This window comes from Xyrauchen texanus, chromosome 37, assembly GCF_025860055.1.
Source record: "Xyrauchen texanus isolate HMW12.3.18 chromosome 37, RBS_HiC_50CHRs, whole genome shotgun sequence".
Taxonomy (NCBI): Eukaryota; Metazoa; Chordata; class Actinopteri; order Cypriniformes; family Catostomidae; genus Xyrauchen; species Xyrauchen texanus.
The window spans coordinates 3,014,312-3,029,310 of record NC_068312.1 but is presented as its reverse complement, the minus strand read 5'-3'; the positions used below and the strand labels follow the sequence as shown (position 1 = coordinate 3,029,310).

General features: G+C 46.1%; 1 protein-coding gene across 1 annotated transcript in view; it reads right to left on the bottom strand.

Moving 5' to 3' along the window:
* cacna1db (calcium channel, voltage-dependent, L type, alpha 1D subunit, b) overlaps window positions 1-14,999 on the bottom strand; it is a 135,761-nt gene that overhangs the window by 37,044 nt on the left and 83,718 nt on the right. Inside the window, 3 exon segments of the mRNA XM_052108311.1 lie at window positions 1,410-1,493; window positions 8,176-8,286; window positions 13,910-14,068. Of these exon segments, the coding sequence (XP_051964271.1) occupies window positions 1,410-1,493; window positions 8,176-8,286; window positions 13,910-14,068 (354 nt within the window).

The following is a 14,999-nucleotide window of genomic DNA, read 5'->3' as shown; positions in this document are numbered from 1 at the left end:
ACTCGTTTTGCCAGTCCTGTCTGGTCCAGTGAAGGTGGGTTTGTGCCCATAATGGGTGACATTGTTGCCGGTGATGTCTGGTAAGGGCCTGCCTTGCAACAGTCCTACAAGCCCTCAGTCCAGCCTCTCTCAGTCTATTGTGGACAATCTGAGCACTGATGGATGGATTGTGCGTTCCTGGAGTAACTCGGGCAGTTGTTGTTGCTATCCTGTACCTGTCCCACAGGTGTGATATTCGGATGTACCGATACTGTGCAGGGATTGTTACACGTGGTCTGCAACTGTGAGGATGATCAGCTGTCTTTCCTGTCTCCCTGTAGTGCTGTCTTAGGCGTCTCACAGTACAGACATTGCAATTTATTGCCCTGGCCACATCTGCAGTCCTCATGCCTCCATGCAGCATGTCTAAGCCACATTCACACAGATGATCAGGGACCCTGGGCATCTTTCTTGGTGTTATGAGGTTTTTCAGAGTCAGTAGAAAGGTCTCTTTAGTGTCCTAAGTTTTTATAACTGTGACCTTAATTACCAACCGTCTGTAAGCTGTTAGTGTCTTAATGACCGTTCCACAGGTGCCTGTTCATTAATTGTTTATGGTTCATTAATCAAGCATGGAAAACATTGTTTAAACCCTTTACAATAAAGTTCTGTAAAGTTATTTAAAGTTACAAAATTATCTTTAAAATACAGTGTCCTGAAAAAGGGACGTTTCTTTTTTGCTGAGATTATGAACAAGAAAAATCAATTACTTGTCATGAATTTATATGAGTCATTCCCAGGAATCGGTGCCATTTGTACCTGGTAATTTCAGGATTAGTATACTGTATAGTCATTCATTTTCCGTTATAGCATAATTTCCTGTACAGCTACTTTGAAACAATGCCTGTGTGAAAAGCGCTTTACTTGATAATTAAATGTACTTCTTCTTAGCCATTTGCTCCTATTTTGGGGAAGGTGCTTATTGGGAGAATGACAGTGGGAGAGGTGCTGAAACCTGTGAATGGTCACACACATTTGACACACAAAGCCGTGAGAAACACGAAGAGTCGGCAGCCGCCATGAATAAACAAACTTTTAACTCTTAGCCTGCTTCTCAGAGGATTATGGTCATTTTAAATTCCCTTAACAGCAATAACATAAAACCAGAAAAGGAGTATTGCTTGTATGGCTCACTGTTTAAGACTTTGAAAACTCCTGTTGCAACTGAATTTGTTATGTTGATTTAGTGAGATTACATAACATTTTGACTTTTTTTTTAGGAAGCACATTTTTAGGTTATCTTACAGCGCATACTGTACAGTATATGCCGTATAATTGTGTAAAATAAGATAGACAGACACAGCTAACACAGACAGAGGATGAGTGTGACAGCTCTGGACTTCAATGATCACATGTGCAGCTGTACTTACATTAATCTCTGTGATTGCAATGTCAACGACGCTACCAACAACAATTAAGGCATCAAAAGTGTTCCATGCATCAGCAAAATAATGCTGCAGACATGCAACAGAACAAAGAGGGAGAAAAGAGAGAGAGATTTCACAAAGAAACAGAAAAAGAAGAAAGAGAGAAGAACATCACAGTTAAGATGCTGCAGCCACAGAGAGAAACACAGTTTTATGACAAGCCTTTTTCTGATTGGGAGTCACACGTCCGATTATTCACAATAGATGTTCCAATTCCGTATTACTTTTATCTTCAATGAAACACAAAAGGAGATGCTAGGCAGTATGTTAGTCTAAGTCTTCATTCACTTTCATTGTATGGAAAAAAGAAAAGCAATGAAAATAAAAGGAGAATAGGCCTAACATCTGCTTTAGTGTTTATGGAAGAAAGTCATACTAGTTTGGAAAAACTTAAAGCTGTGTAAATGATGACATGATTTTATTTATTTATTTTTCTTTCTTTTTTCATCATCACAATTATGCATTTCTACCCCCAAATTCTCACTACCATATTGAGACATTTTACTTTTGAGTTGTTTTGTATTTATCATTATTTTCAATAGTGATTCTCACTAAATTCTCTGTAAATTACTGTATAACAACTTTTATTAATATCAGAATACAGTAAATCAGCAGTACAACCAATACTACCACAATGTATTAAATAATTAGTTCCCCTTCTGTCGCTCTCTCCACGTTGTGTCAGAGAAGCGACACTAGGGGTCTCTCTTGAGCGCCGATATTCACCTCTGAACTATGAAAAAAGGCCAATGTGAGTTGGCAACCAGTATTTGCATGTCCCGCCCCCGGACATAAGGGTATTTAAGCGGCGCAAATACGGGAGTTCATTCAGAAAATTTCTTCGGAGCCGATGGTCGTGCATGCAGTCAGCTGCGAGTTACACACCAAGTTCCTGTTTAATCCTCTGACGCTCTGCATGCTGTTGGATCTGACGGCGCATAACAGCGGCTTTCTCATTCGTGCACGGCTGTGCATTCTTGCCCCTGGGCGCTTCGACAGCGCAGACAACTCGAAAGAGTTATTCTAAAAGAGTGAATTTCGCAAAACACAGCAAAACACAGCGGCGTTGAACGTCCTTCTCAGGACGCGTCTATTTAAAGACGATTTTCCGCCTCTGTGTAGTTTCTGGATGCGTTGATTCTCCCCACCTCTGACGGCCATAAAAACTGCCTTGCATTCCTGGGTTGCGATCACACGCAGGCAGCGTTTTTATGAATGGTCTATGTTTTAAGTACGAGAACATAGCCATGACAGCATTGCGGTCATAGGCTTTTTCTTGTAGTGAGAAAAAGCCGCTTCAGTCGCTCCGCGCCTCGTCTCCTTCCTACAGGATTGAGGCAGGCGCCGCGGGCGATGAAAACGATCTGGGGACAGTGACGGGCTCCGTTTTGCCGGGTGAACCCCCTCGAAACCCCCCGCCTCCCCGGCACGCTTGCTTGTTTCCGTCCGAGCTTGGGATGAGCATTCTCTCCAATGGGTTATGTTTTCAGTGTGAGAAACGCTCCTTCCTACGGGATTGAGGCAGGCGCCGCGGGCGATGGAGAACGATCTGGGGAGAATAACGGGACGCTTTCGCCGGGTAAATCCCCTCGAAAACCTCCCGCTTCCCCGACACGCTTGCCTGCTTCCCACGAGCTCGGGATTACTGTGGTCCGCTTAACAGCCTACCGTCCGGTCCCTCTAGCTCCCCAGCATTGGATGATGACATCACCGCTGCATCGGAGAGCGTAACAGCGCCGTCGGATGCGGATAACTCGCCTGGGCCGCCACCTTTGGGTCTCCGCCCAGTCTGAGCCTGACGCAAGAAGGTCCACTATGCTTCCCCGGGCTTAATTGGTACCGTGGGTTTGTGCCCATAATGGGTGACATTGTTGCCGCTCACAGCCGCTCCCCCCCCCCCCGGATTCCTTCCCGGACGTGCATGACAAGCTGAGCAAGCCCAGCTTCCTCGCTCCTCCGCTCTCGCTACCCTCGGTGGTAGAACGGTCCCAGACCGCTCCCCCCTGCACGCCATGGCCCCCTCCTGTAAGTCCACCGGGCCAGGGCACTTCAAAATCTGCACTTGGGTGGTCCTGTTCGTGACGTGCTGCAGGAACTGCACTCAAACAGGCGATGGCCACTCCGTGGTCCAGAAACGCAACGATGGACAGGCAGTACGGGAGGCAGACAAAGCAAGCTTTCTAGTCCTGAGTCCCCGGCTTTCTAGTCCCCGTCTCCCAGCTCCGTCCATTCAGCGACACCACTTGACGACTTCAGTCCTCAGTGGTGAAGAAACAGACAAAGGCTATTTTCAAGCAAAAAAAACATCCTGCCCTGCCGCAAACCTGCCGCCAGGGGCCATGCCCTGTCTGCTCGCCAAGGGCGTCCTCCTGCGGCTTTCAAGAAAGAAAGAAAGTGGTGCTCCGCCTCAACTAACAAGTGAGTGGGCCCAGCTCTCAGCCCCAGCGTTGAGCTCCCCGCAGAATTTGGATGCCCATCGTCTCACGGACCCCCTTGAGGACCCAGAAGGCTCCCAGGCGCTCCTGAGATGATGGGGTCACCTGGCCCACAAATGCCGTTCTCACGGCACTCTGCATTCAGGCCTCAACAGTCCCGGCTCCATGGACGTGGTGTCCCCGCCTTCAGCCCCACGACTGTTCCCCGGCCGGCCGGTTCAGATGAGTCCAGAGGACGCCAGCATCAGACCTCCTCCTCAGTCACGAACCCGCCCCCTGCCGGATGCGCAGAGCAAGGTAAGTGCTTTGAGTTTATTCTCAGCACCAGAGCCTCGGGACGCCACGTTGCCTCCCGACGCCGAGTTACCTGTTCCGCACCGCTGCGAAGCCCTGCCGGGTGCATCCAAAAAACTCGTCCCCTTGGTGCCCCAGCACGGAGTTTAGAGGCGTGGCTTTCACTGCCCAACCCGTCACGCTGGCTGCACCGGACCATTCGACTCGGTTACGCAATTCAGTTTGCCAGGTCGTACATTTTTCCGCAGTACACGGCCAACATGCCCATTCCCTGCGCGAAGAAATCGCCTCCCTTCTATTAAAGGATGCGATAGAGCCTGCCCCTCCAACCGAAACGAAGAAGGGTTTCTACAGCCCTTACTTCGTTGTACCCAAGAAAGGCGGTGGCTTACGACCGATCTTGGACCTGCGAGTCATTCAATCGGACCTTGTCCAAACTCCCGTTCAAAACGCTCACCCAGAAACAAATTCTATCTGGCGTCCGGCATCTAGATTGGTTCGCAGCGGTAGACCTGAAGGATGCGTACTTCCACGTCTCAATTCGCCCTCGACATCGACCCTTCCTAAGGTTCGCGTTAGACGGCCAGGCGTATCAGTACAAAGTCCTCCCCTTCGGCCTGTCTCTGTCCCCTCGCGTCTTCACGAAAGTCGCAGAGGCAGCTCTTGCTCCGAGAAGCCGGCATACGCATACTCAATTACCTCGACGACTGGCTCATACTGGCCCACTCCCGAGAGTTACTATGCGCACACAGAGACCAGGTGCTCAGCCACCTCAGCCGTTTGGGGCTTCAGGTCAACTGGGAAAACAGCAAGCTCTCCCCGGTCCAGAGCAACTCTTTTCTCGGTCTGGAGTTAGACTCAGTCTCAATGACAGCACGTCTCTCCAACGAGTGTGCTCAGTCAGTGCTGAAATGCCTCGCTTCCTTCAAGCCAGGCGCCGTGGTCCCGCTAAAACGTTTCCAACAGGTCCTGGGGCATATGGCATCCTCCGCGGCGGCCGCGCCGCTGCGGTTGATGCATATGAGACCACTTCAGCACTGGCTCCGGACTCGAGTCCCGAGATGAGCATGACGCCACGGCACGCACAACGTAAAAGTTACCTCTGCCTGCCGCCAAACCTTCAAACCCTGGACAGACCTCTGCTTTCTAAGGGCAGGAGTACCCTTGCAGCAGGTGTCCCGACGCGTTCTGGTCACAACCGACGCCTCCAAATTGGGTTGGGGCGCTGTGTGCAACAGGCGCGCAGCCGCAGGCCGGTGGAACCGAGGCCCGCTGCGCTGGCACATCAACTGCCTAGAGCTGCTGGCTGTTTTTCTGGCCCTGCAGAAGTTTCTTCCGTTAATTCGGAACAAACACGTCCTAGTCAGGACAGACAGCACCACGGTCCTAGATACATAAACCGCCAAGGCGGAGTACGCTCCCTCCGCATGTCACAGCTCGCCCGTCGTCTCCTCCTTTGGAGTCAGCAGCGACTCAAGTCACTGCGCGCCACTCACATCCCCGGCAACCTCAATGTGTTAGCGGACACGCTGTCAAGACAAAGCTTGCCTGGCGGAGAGTGGAGTCTCCACCCCCAGTCGGTCCAGCTGATTTGGGACCGGTTCGGCAAGGCTCAGGTAGACCTCTTTGCCTCCCAAGAAACCTCCCACTGCCCGCTCTGGTATGCCCGGACAGAGGCTCCCCTCGGGGCAGACGCGTTGGCACACAGCTGGCCTGCGGGGCTGCGCAAGTACGCATTTCCCCCAGTGAGCCTTCTTGCACAGGTGCTATGCAAGGTCAGGGAGGACGAGGAGCAAGTCATTTTGGTAGCCCCTTACTGGCCCACCCGGACATGGTGTTGCGTCCTCATGAGCACTGGCTAGGGGCACCGCCCTAGCAGACATTTGTAGAGCAGCGGGCTGGGCAACACCTAACACTTTTGTGAGATTCTACAATCTCTGAGTTGAGTCAGTATCGTCCCGTGTTTTCTCAGGTACCGAGCCCGTAGAACTCGGTAGCATGCCCACAATCTGACCGGGTGAATCGCTTGCACCTAGCGCCCTTCCTCCTAACCAGGGGAAACAGTGTGCCTTCATTCCCAGGAGATCCCAGGTTTGGGACACTGGTTGATTCCTCCCTAGCCCTCGTGGGTCGCAGTTCAGCGGAGGAACTCGCCGACCCAAGCCACTGCGGGTACTGCAACCTACCCTGTACTGGTATAGGTGCTCCACAGGTAAGGCCTCCTTCGGACTCCCCCTGTGTGTAACACCACGATTCTATCCCCTCGGGCGAGCGGACTCCCGTGTTTCCCTTAGGCAGTCATGGCTGCATCGGTTGCCGTGCTGTATGTTCCCCCCTCTATGAGGCTGGATCCACCACCGCACCAACTTTTCCACATAGGCCCTAAGTCAGGCCTCTGATGTTTTGCCACTTAAACTTGCCTCCCCTCTCGGGTAGGCGTGGCCTCCGCAGGGTCTTCTCTGCCCTGAATAAGGGCTAAGAACCCCTTCCCTCAATGCGTGTAAGGGCTCCGGCCTTAGTTGCTCTATGCGAGAAACATAGAGAGAAAAGAGGCCTGGCCAGGCTTGGCCCATTCCCAGGTTGGTGGCCAGCATCTTGTTCCCCCCTCCAGGGTAACGATAAGGAATCCTGATGGCTTAAATGGGGCATTGGGGAAGGGTACGTGCAGCCTGATACAGTTGGTCGTCCTGCACGTAAGAATACCTGCTCGCTCCTGTATCAGCAGTTCACGTACACGGCTCAGCGCATGGCACTGGACCCCTAGTATCGCTTCTCTGACACAACGTGGAGAGAGCGACAGAAGGGGAACGTCTAGGTTACGTATGTAACCTCCGTTCCCCGATGGAGGGAACGAGACGTTGTGTCGCCCCTGCCACGTCACTGTTGTGGCCGGACCATTTCCAGCTCCTGAATGAACTCCCGTATTTGCACCGCTTAAATACCCGTATGTCCGGGGGCGGGACATGCAAATACTGGTTGCCAACTCTCATTGGCCTTTTTTCATAGTTCAGAGGAGAATATCGGCGCTCAAGAGAGACCCCTAGTGTCGCTTCTCTGACACAACGTCTCGTTCCCTCCATCGGGGAACGGAGGTTACATACGTAACCTAGACGATTTCTTCTGATCTATTATTTGTGGTGATGCTGCTTAAAACTATGGCTTTGTTTGGGTACAATTAATATTAAGTATAATATTATATCCCCCTAAAAGTGAGAGTGACAGATTCAACGGTAAACACACACAAAATCAGCAACTAACAGTAGCAGAGGTGAGAAATGACATGAAGCCTCTGTTCCAAAACCATGCCTTGTTGTCTACTGACTACATAGGCATCCAAAATCAAGAGGACTCTCAGAAGTGACTACTTTGGAACACGCTACATAAGCAGCAATTCTTAAAAGTAATGCTCGCTGTTGAACCTTAGCACTCAAATACCGTAAGCACAAAAACTACATAACTCATACAAATACTGGGAACAATTGTCCATTTTCAATTAGATCGGACTATTGATATTTTTCATTATTGAAGGAAAAATGGGTAGATATAAGAAGACATTTCTTTAGCTTCATCCTCCATTATAGATTTTCATTGCAATGCATTATGAGATTGAATTTTTTTCACCAAGCGGTGCTGCCGAGAACTTGGCCCAAAAGAAGGCAGCATCATTATTCATGGATTGCTTTTTGGAATAGTCTTCAGGGAGTGTTCCTATGATTTAGGTTTTGAAACAGAGCTTTAAGGGGACATTTAGACAGATGGGAGGTGAGACGGGGGTCTACCTGACTCAGAATGATGTCTACTATGCTGCCAATCACCACCAGAGCATCAAACCCATTCCAGGGCTCCACACAATAATCCTACACACAGACACACGTGAGGGCGGTAGCAGAAGGGTTTGAACAACAGAGTCAGCACGCCGCTTGGGACAGGGGTTCAACAGTGCGGACATCACAAAATATCAAACATAAATCCCCACATACCCTCGGTTTGAAAGCAATCAGTTTGAGAATCATTTCCACTGTGAAGACTCCAGTGAACACCATGTTCAAAACGTCCATCCCATAGTTGAAAAGATGGGACTGGCCATGATGCTGCATGTTTTATATATATATAAAGAACAAATTAATCAACTAATGTGGTATATTGTATAATTGACAACTTTTAGACACTTTGTAACACTATATTATTGGTCTCTTAAGGGTCATAGTACAATAATAAATGACTGTATTTAACACATTACAACATCAATGACACCCTTGTGATCAGAAACTTGGCCAGCCCAGTCACAGTGAGGTAATAAGGAGGAAGTAGCATTGATAATTGTATTCCTAAACACTAGAGGAGGATTATGCTGTAATTCCAGTATTATTCAAGTATCCTACCAACACGAGAAACTAAATAAGATACCTAGTGATTTCAGTCTGAAAATACTGATTGTTTTTAAATATGTCACAATATAATGCAGCTTTGCAAAAAGGCTGTTACTGAAGGACGGGGCAGTTAAAAACGATATTTAACTCAACTGCAAATCTGCAGCTCATGGGTCATTTCACATTTGAAGAGATTTGCCAATCGTAACAAAATTAACAGTAGACAAAATGGACACAATACCCATTCTTTTTATAACAATTTTGCACATTTTACAATAATAGTAACCTGAAGAGAATCATGAAATTATATATACCGTATATACATATCATTTCTCATCAGGATCATTGGTAGTGTAGTTCTTTGCTATTTAACATGATTTGAAATAACGTGGACTGATGGCTTCAACAGAAGCAGATACCATCAATTAACAACCTCAGAGCTCGCGGTAGGTCAGTCTTTAAAGGTTTATACATAAATTATCCTTAAAAATCTATTCACTTGTGGAGAAAACCTTTCAGACTGCTTTTCTCAGTTAGGGCCTTCTCTACAAAAATAAATAAATAAATACAATTTGAAGCTATGGAACCTTTTCAAAGTCTGTGATGACGCTGTTTCGCATTATATAAATCTTTCAACAATGTCCTCTGTTAATAAAACAACAACAGCTTTTAAAAGGCCTAGTGACACTCTAAACACCTTTTTATCATGTCGTTTTCAGACTGACCAGTTGTAAATAAAACTTTATCATAGGTTACTAAACACAGCATCCCAAATCAAACACTCTTCTACAAAAGTAAGGTTTAAAGAAAATGTTTATTTAGATGTAAATATTTTAATTGTATATACAGTATGTTTAAACTGATGTGGATAAGCAAGAGTACTCACACCGATCCTTTAACTAACAGATGTATCAAAAAATATGTTTTTAATGTTTATCCATCTCTCACTAAATTCCTCCTCCGCACACACACACACGGGTATAAAAGAAGCTAGTAAGCAACCATCATTCAGATTTATTCTTCGGAGCCGAGCGGTTGTGTTTCAACGAACTGAATTCCTCTGCCGATCCATTCACCTCTACAAAAGCTGTTGGATTTATGGTGCATTATAGTGGCTTCTCCCCCTCTTGCACCAGCTGAGTGCAGAGAACGACCCTGGGAGCTTCAGCAGCCTAAAAGCGTATAATCTTCCTCTAAAAGAGTATATGTCCCTTCTAAAATAGTGGCACTCACGGAGTGCATCTTTTTAAAGATGCCTTTCCGTTTGTGTATATTTCCTGGTTGCGATTGTTACCTCTCCGCTTCACAGCCACTATCGCTGCCTCACGTGCTGGGCGCTGCCCACGCAGGGACAGTGTTTCTGGACAGGTTATGTTCTCACTGCAAGAGCATGATTGTGGCAATGTTGCGGTCGTGTCTTTACCTGGAAGGTTTGAGGCCTCGTCGGTTAGCACTGAGAGCTATTTGGGGATTTCAATGGGAGCTGCTCCATCGGGAAACCCCCCATGGACCTTCCATTCTGCAACACGCTGGTTTGCCTAAGCAAGTTCTGCGATGGGAACGCGGCTCGTCTCAGGGCGAGTTCAAGATCTCATTTGTGGCTCACGAAGCCATGTCTGCATTGGCACATCAACTGTCTCGAGTTGCTGGCAGCATTGCTCGCCCTGCGGAGCCTTTTGCCACTTTTGCAAGCACGTGTTGGTCCGTATGTACAACACGCCGATAGTAGCGTACATCACTCGCCAAGGCGGCATGCACTCTCGTCGAATGTCACAACTCGCCCGCCATCTCCTCCTCTGGAGTCAGCAGCAACTCAAGTCGTTGCAAGCCACTCACATCCTGGGCAAACTGAAAAGCACAGCGGATGCATGTCATGGCAGGTAACGCTCAGGGGAGAGTGGAGACTCCACCTCCAGGTGGTCCAGCTGACATGGAGTCAATTCAGTCAACCACAGGTGGACCCAGTTGTGTTCACAAAGTTGTGGACCCTGGATGTCCTTCCTCTGTAGCCCTGTGGCAGGCGAGATTTTGGAGAAACTCGCTGCCGGCCAGTACATGTGCTAACTAGGCCTTGTACTGGGGTAGGTGCTCCACATGTGCTGGTTGCCCGTAGGTAACCCCACATGATGAATCTTCCTCAAAATGGTTTCTCCGTTGGTAAACCCTGCCATCCTTGGGCAGAGATCTCTCTTCCACTGGTCACCGTGTTTGTAGAACTCCTCCCTCCCCGGATGGGACCTACCATGTGACTCCTCCGCATGACGTGCTTCCGACAAGACTCGGTAAGACCATGTGATGTAGGTCCACTCAAATGCCACCCCCCTCTGGGTGGGGTGTGGTTTCCATGGTGTCCTCCCCTTCAGAGTGACATCCACCAATGAGGACCCTATATGGCCCCCAGCTGAACGATTTTGTTCCTTTTTGGGGAGAAAAAAGAGAAGAGGCCGCGGTTGGGTCAGACGGTCCCTAAATTTGATAGCTTATCAATATCCATTTAAACTTAATAGAATTCAAAATATGTACATCTACTGTAATTAAACAATATGTTTAAACCTTACTTTTGTAGAAGAGTGTTTGGATTTGGGATGTTGTGTTTAGTAACCTATGGTAAAGACAACTGGTTAGTCTGAAAACTACATGACCAGAAGGCCTCTGCTAGGTATTAAAAGATGTTGTTTTTTTTTAACAGAGGACATTGTTGAAAGATTCGTGGAATAGCATGAACTCATGACAATATAAGTAGTAAGTTAGTGTGCAGCATAATGTTAAAAGTAAGATATGACTAGCATTTTGATTAATTATCATCAATATTGTAGAATTTACAAATAATTTTAATATATAAAATACTAAATTACTTTGAAATAGTTTCAACTGTTAAATTGATAACCATGTTTAAAAGGTGTACATGTTAGAATTGAGAATAAAAGAATAACTGTGAAATATTATGTTCCTTAAACCGTGGGGCAGTGGTGGCTCAGTTGTTGAGGCTCAGGGTTACTGACCAGAAGGTCGGTAAAAGCCCCAGCACCACCAAGATGCCACTGTTGGGCCCTTGAGCAAGGCACTTAACTCCAGGTTGCTCCGGGGGGATTGTCCCTGTAATAACGGCACTGTAAGTCGCTTTGGATAAAAGCGTCTGCCAAATGCATAAATGTAAATGTAAACATATTAATAATTACAAATCATTAATCATAATGAGGAGTTTACGCTTAAAATCGTTTGTTAATTCACAAGTTTTAAACATGATAGTTTGATATTGTTTGATATATGTTTTTTAAACATTCATTTTGTATGTAGAATTAAACTTATTAAAATTGAATTAAACATGTTTAAATCTTACTTTGTATTTCTTGATGCTGTATGATACATATTGCTGTGTTTAGTAGCCTAGTCGTATGATGTGTATATTAAAAACATTGTAAATCAAGAGTTTAAAAATAATTGTTTATTAAATGACAGGTTTAAGAGCATTAGTTTTTAACATTCATTTTGTATTTAACACAATTAAACATGTGTTTATTGCATATTTCTTGATGCTGTATGATAGAGGTAAAATGAGAATAAAATGTGTGTTTAGAATGTAATGTCAAGAAATAGTGTAATATTAAATGAATCTATAATAATGACATTAGGTCAAACAAGTGTAAAGTTTTACGACCAGAAGGTTCTGTTGAGGTTATTTGTAAAATGGTGACTCAAGTTAAAGGGATACTAGACCTCTAAAAGATGTTACCACTAGGAAAAGAGAGCTAGAGAGAGAGAGAGAGAGAGATACAAACAAAGATAGAATTTAGAAACTTTTTATTTTAATAGACAATTACAACTAATATAAACACCCATAGAAGTGCCTATGGAGACAAAGCTGTCTGACTTCTTGTTCATAAAACCACTCAAAATCGGACATTTAGGGGTCACGCCATTCCATACAACAGTGTATCTTGGACGGCAGTCAAAGTCTTCCAGATGACTTATAACACCAATTTCTTCCATGAAAAACAAAGGCGGAGTGTCGAATGAGTCATCATCAACTTCTCTAGTGTAGATCTTGATGGTATGTGTTGATTTATTAAACTAAAACCCACCAGCACTTTCATGGGCTATGGGAAACTCCTGCTTCACCGTGTCGGATGTTAACTCTGGCGCACTCTATCATCCATACGCTTTGGGGCAAAAGCCAAACTTTCAGTTATTTTAACCTGCATGCTCACTGGAGAAACGTCCATGTTCGTCAATGTTCAGAATCGTTTTCTGAATGTGTAGAGTTATAAACACTCATGAAGACACACCTTTTAAATGGCACCCTCAACAAAACTTATATCATTTAAAACATCTGTCAAACAAAAAATTCAATCCATGGTCAGTTAAAACACACTTCCTGTAACCACAAAACAGACTTCCTGTCATCACAACCAGTCATCCTGTCAGCCAAAGGTCAAACACATCTGGTTACTGTTATCAGACATAAACACCTGTCAAAAAATCAATTTATCGTTATCTCTCAAACGAACTTCCTGTCAAAACATCCGACCATTCAACCATCAAACAGACATCCAGTCAGACACTTCAAGTTATGGTTATCAAACATAAACATATGTCAAATACTTCCGGACACGCCCCCTCATCCGTCATTTTGACATTATCCATCCATCCATCCATCTTCAACCGCTTATCCGAAGTCGGGTCGCGGGGGCAGCTGCTCCAGCAGGGGGCCCCAAACTTCCCTATCCCGAGCCACATTAACCAGCTCTGACTGGGCGACCCCGAGCGTTCCGGGCCAGTGTGGAGATGTAATCTCTCCACCTAGTCCTGGGTCTTCCCCGAGGCCTCCTCCCAGCTGGACGTGCCTGAAACACCTCCCTAGGGAGGCGGCCAGGGGGCATCCTTACCAGATGCCCAAACCACCTCAACTGACTCCTTTCAACGCAAAGGAGCAGCGGCTCTACTCCGAGCTCCTCACGGATGACTGAGCTCCTCACCCTATCTCTAAGGGAGAAGCCCGCCACCCTTCTGAGGAAGCCCATTTCGGCCGCTTGTACTCGCGACCTAGTTCTTTCGGTCATGACCCAACCTTCATGACCAATTTTGACATTATGTCCATTATATTGCTAAAGACTTTCAAGCCAAACTTAAAGCCATGAGCCAGAACATCAGAGTATTTTGCAAAACTATTTTATTAAATATGAACCTCGCAAACTCTGGCAAAATATTTTTATAAAGCGTACAACATTACAATATTTTATCATAAGAAGGCCCCATACGTTTCCACCAAGTCCTGAATATCCACTGACCCCACATCAGCCCTGGTGATAAACAACATTGTGTGATAATGTTTAGAGACACTCACCTGAACAGCCAGACAGAGTGTGTTGAGTATGATGAGCACAAACATGATGTACTCGAAGCCCGTCGAGTTCACCACATACCAGAATTTATACTGGTATGGGTTTTTAGGGATGTACCTTCTCAGTGGACGTGCTTTCAAAGCGTATTCCACACACTGACGCTGAAGACACACACAAGAGTGCAATCAACACACACATTCTCATTGCTCATTCAGTTTTTATTTATTTGTGTTTATTTGTTACTTCCTGGGCCTTCACATGATGTGAGAAAGGTGTTCCTGGCAGGCTCCTCAGCCTTATAGGTTCTGATTAGGTTGGGAGCGGGGTTAGGACATCAGCTGCCTGCCAGGAACAAACCCAGGCACTTTTGTACAATGGGGGAACATTCACTAATGTTTTTCCCCACTTTCTGTGGCTAACATTGGCATGTATAAATATCCTGGAGATACTCTCGTGACTCGACTGCACATCCTAACACAGAAACTGATTGTGTGAAGCAGAGCACGCAAACAGGAGCGGATTAACTGTACAAAGAATTGAGACTTCATCCGCAAGTGGGCGAGTGATATGGGCAAGCTGCTGTATCCTTCACATCTTGAGAAGACACTCACTGACTTTCATCTGAACCCGTTTCAAAAGTGAAACCGAGCATGTGCGCAATAGAGTCTGAAGGACCTGGACGTTCAGCGAGCTGCAGACAGGTATACTAGAGACCGATCCGCAGCCAGAGAAAATAATAGTTTTGAGATTTGAAACTTCAGCGTTCAATATGTTTTATATCGGTATGTATAGTGTCTAATAATGCACTCTTGTACACTTCAACAATGAACACTTTAGATTCTCTTGCCAGTAAAGTTTGATATGAATTGAATCTATCCTTTTGATCCAGTTATTAAAAAGTAAACTGGAAAATGCTGGAAATTAAGGCATGTCCACTGATTTTATGGCATGTCAAGTCAAGTCAAGTCAAGTGGTTTTTATTGTCGTTTCAACCATATACAGTTAGTACAGTACACAGCAAAACGAGACAACGTTCCTCCAGGACCATGGTGCTACATAAAAACAACAAAGGACCAACATAGGACCACATGA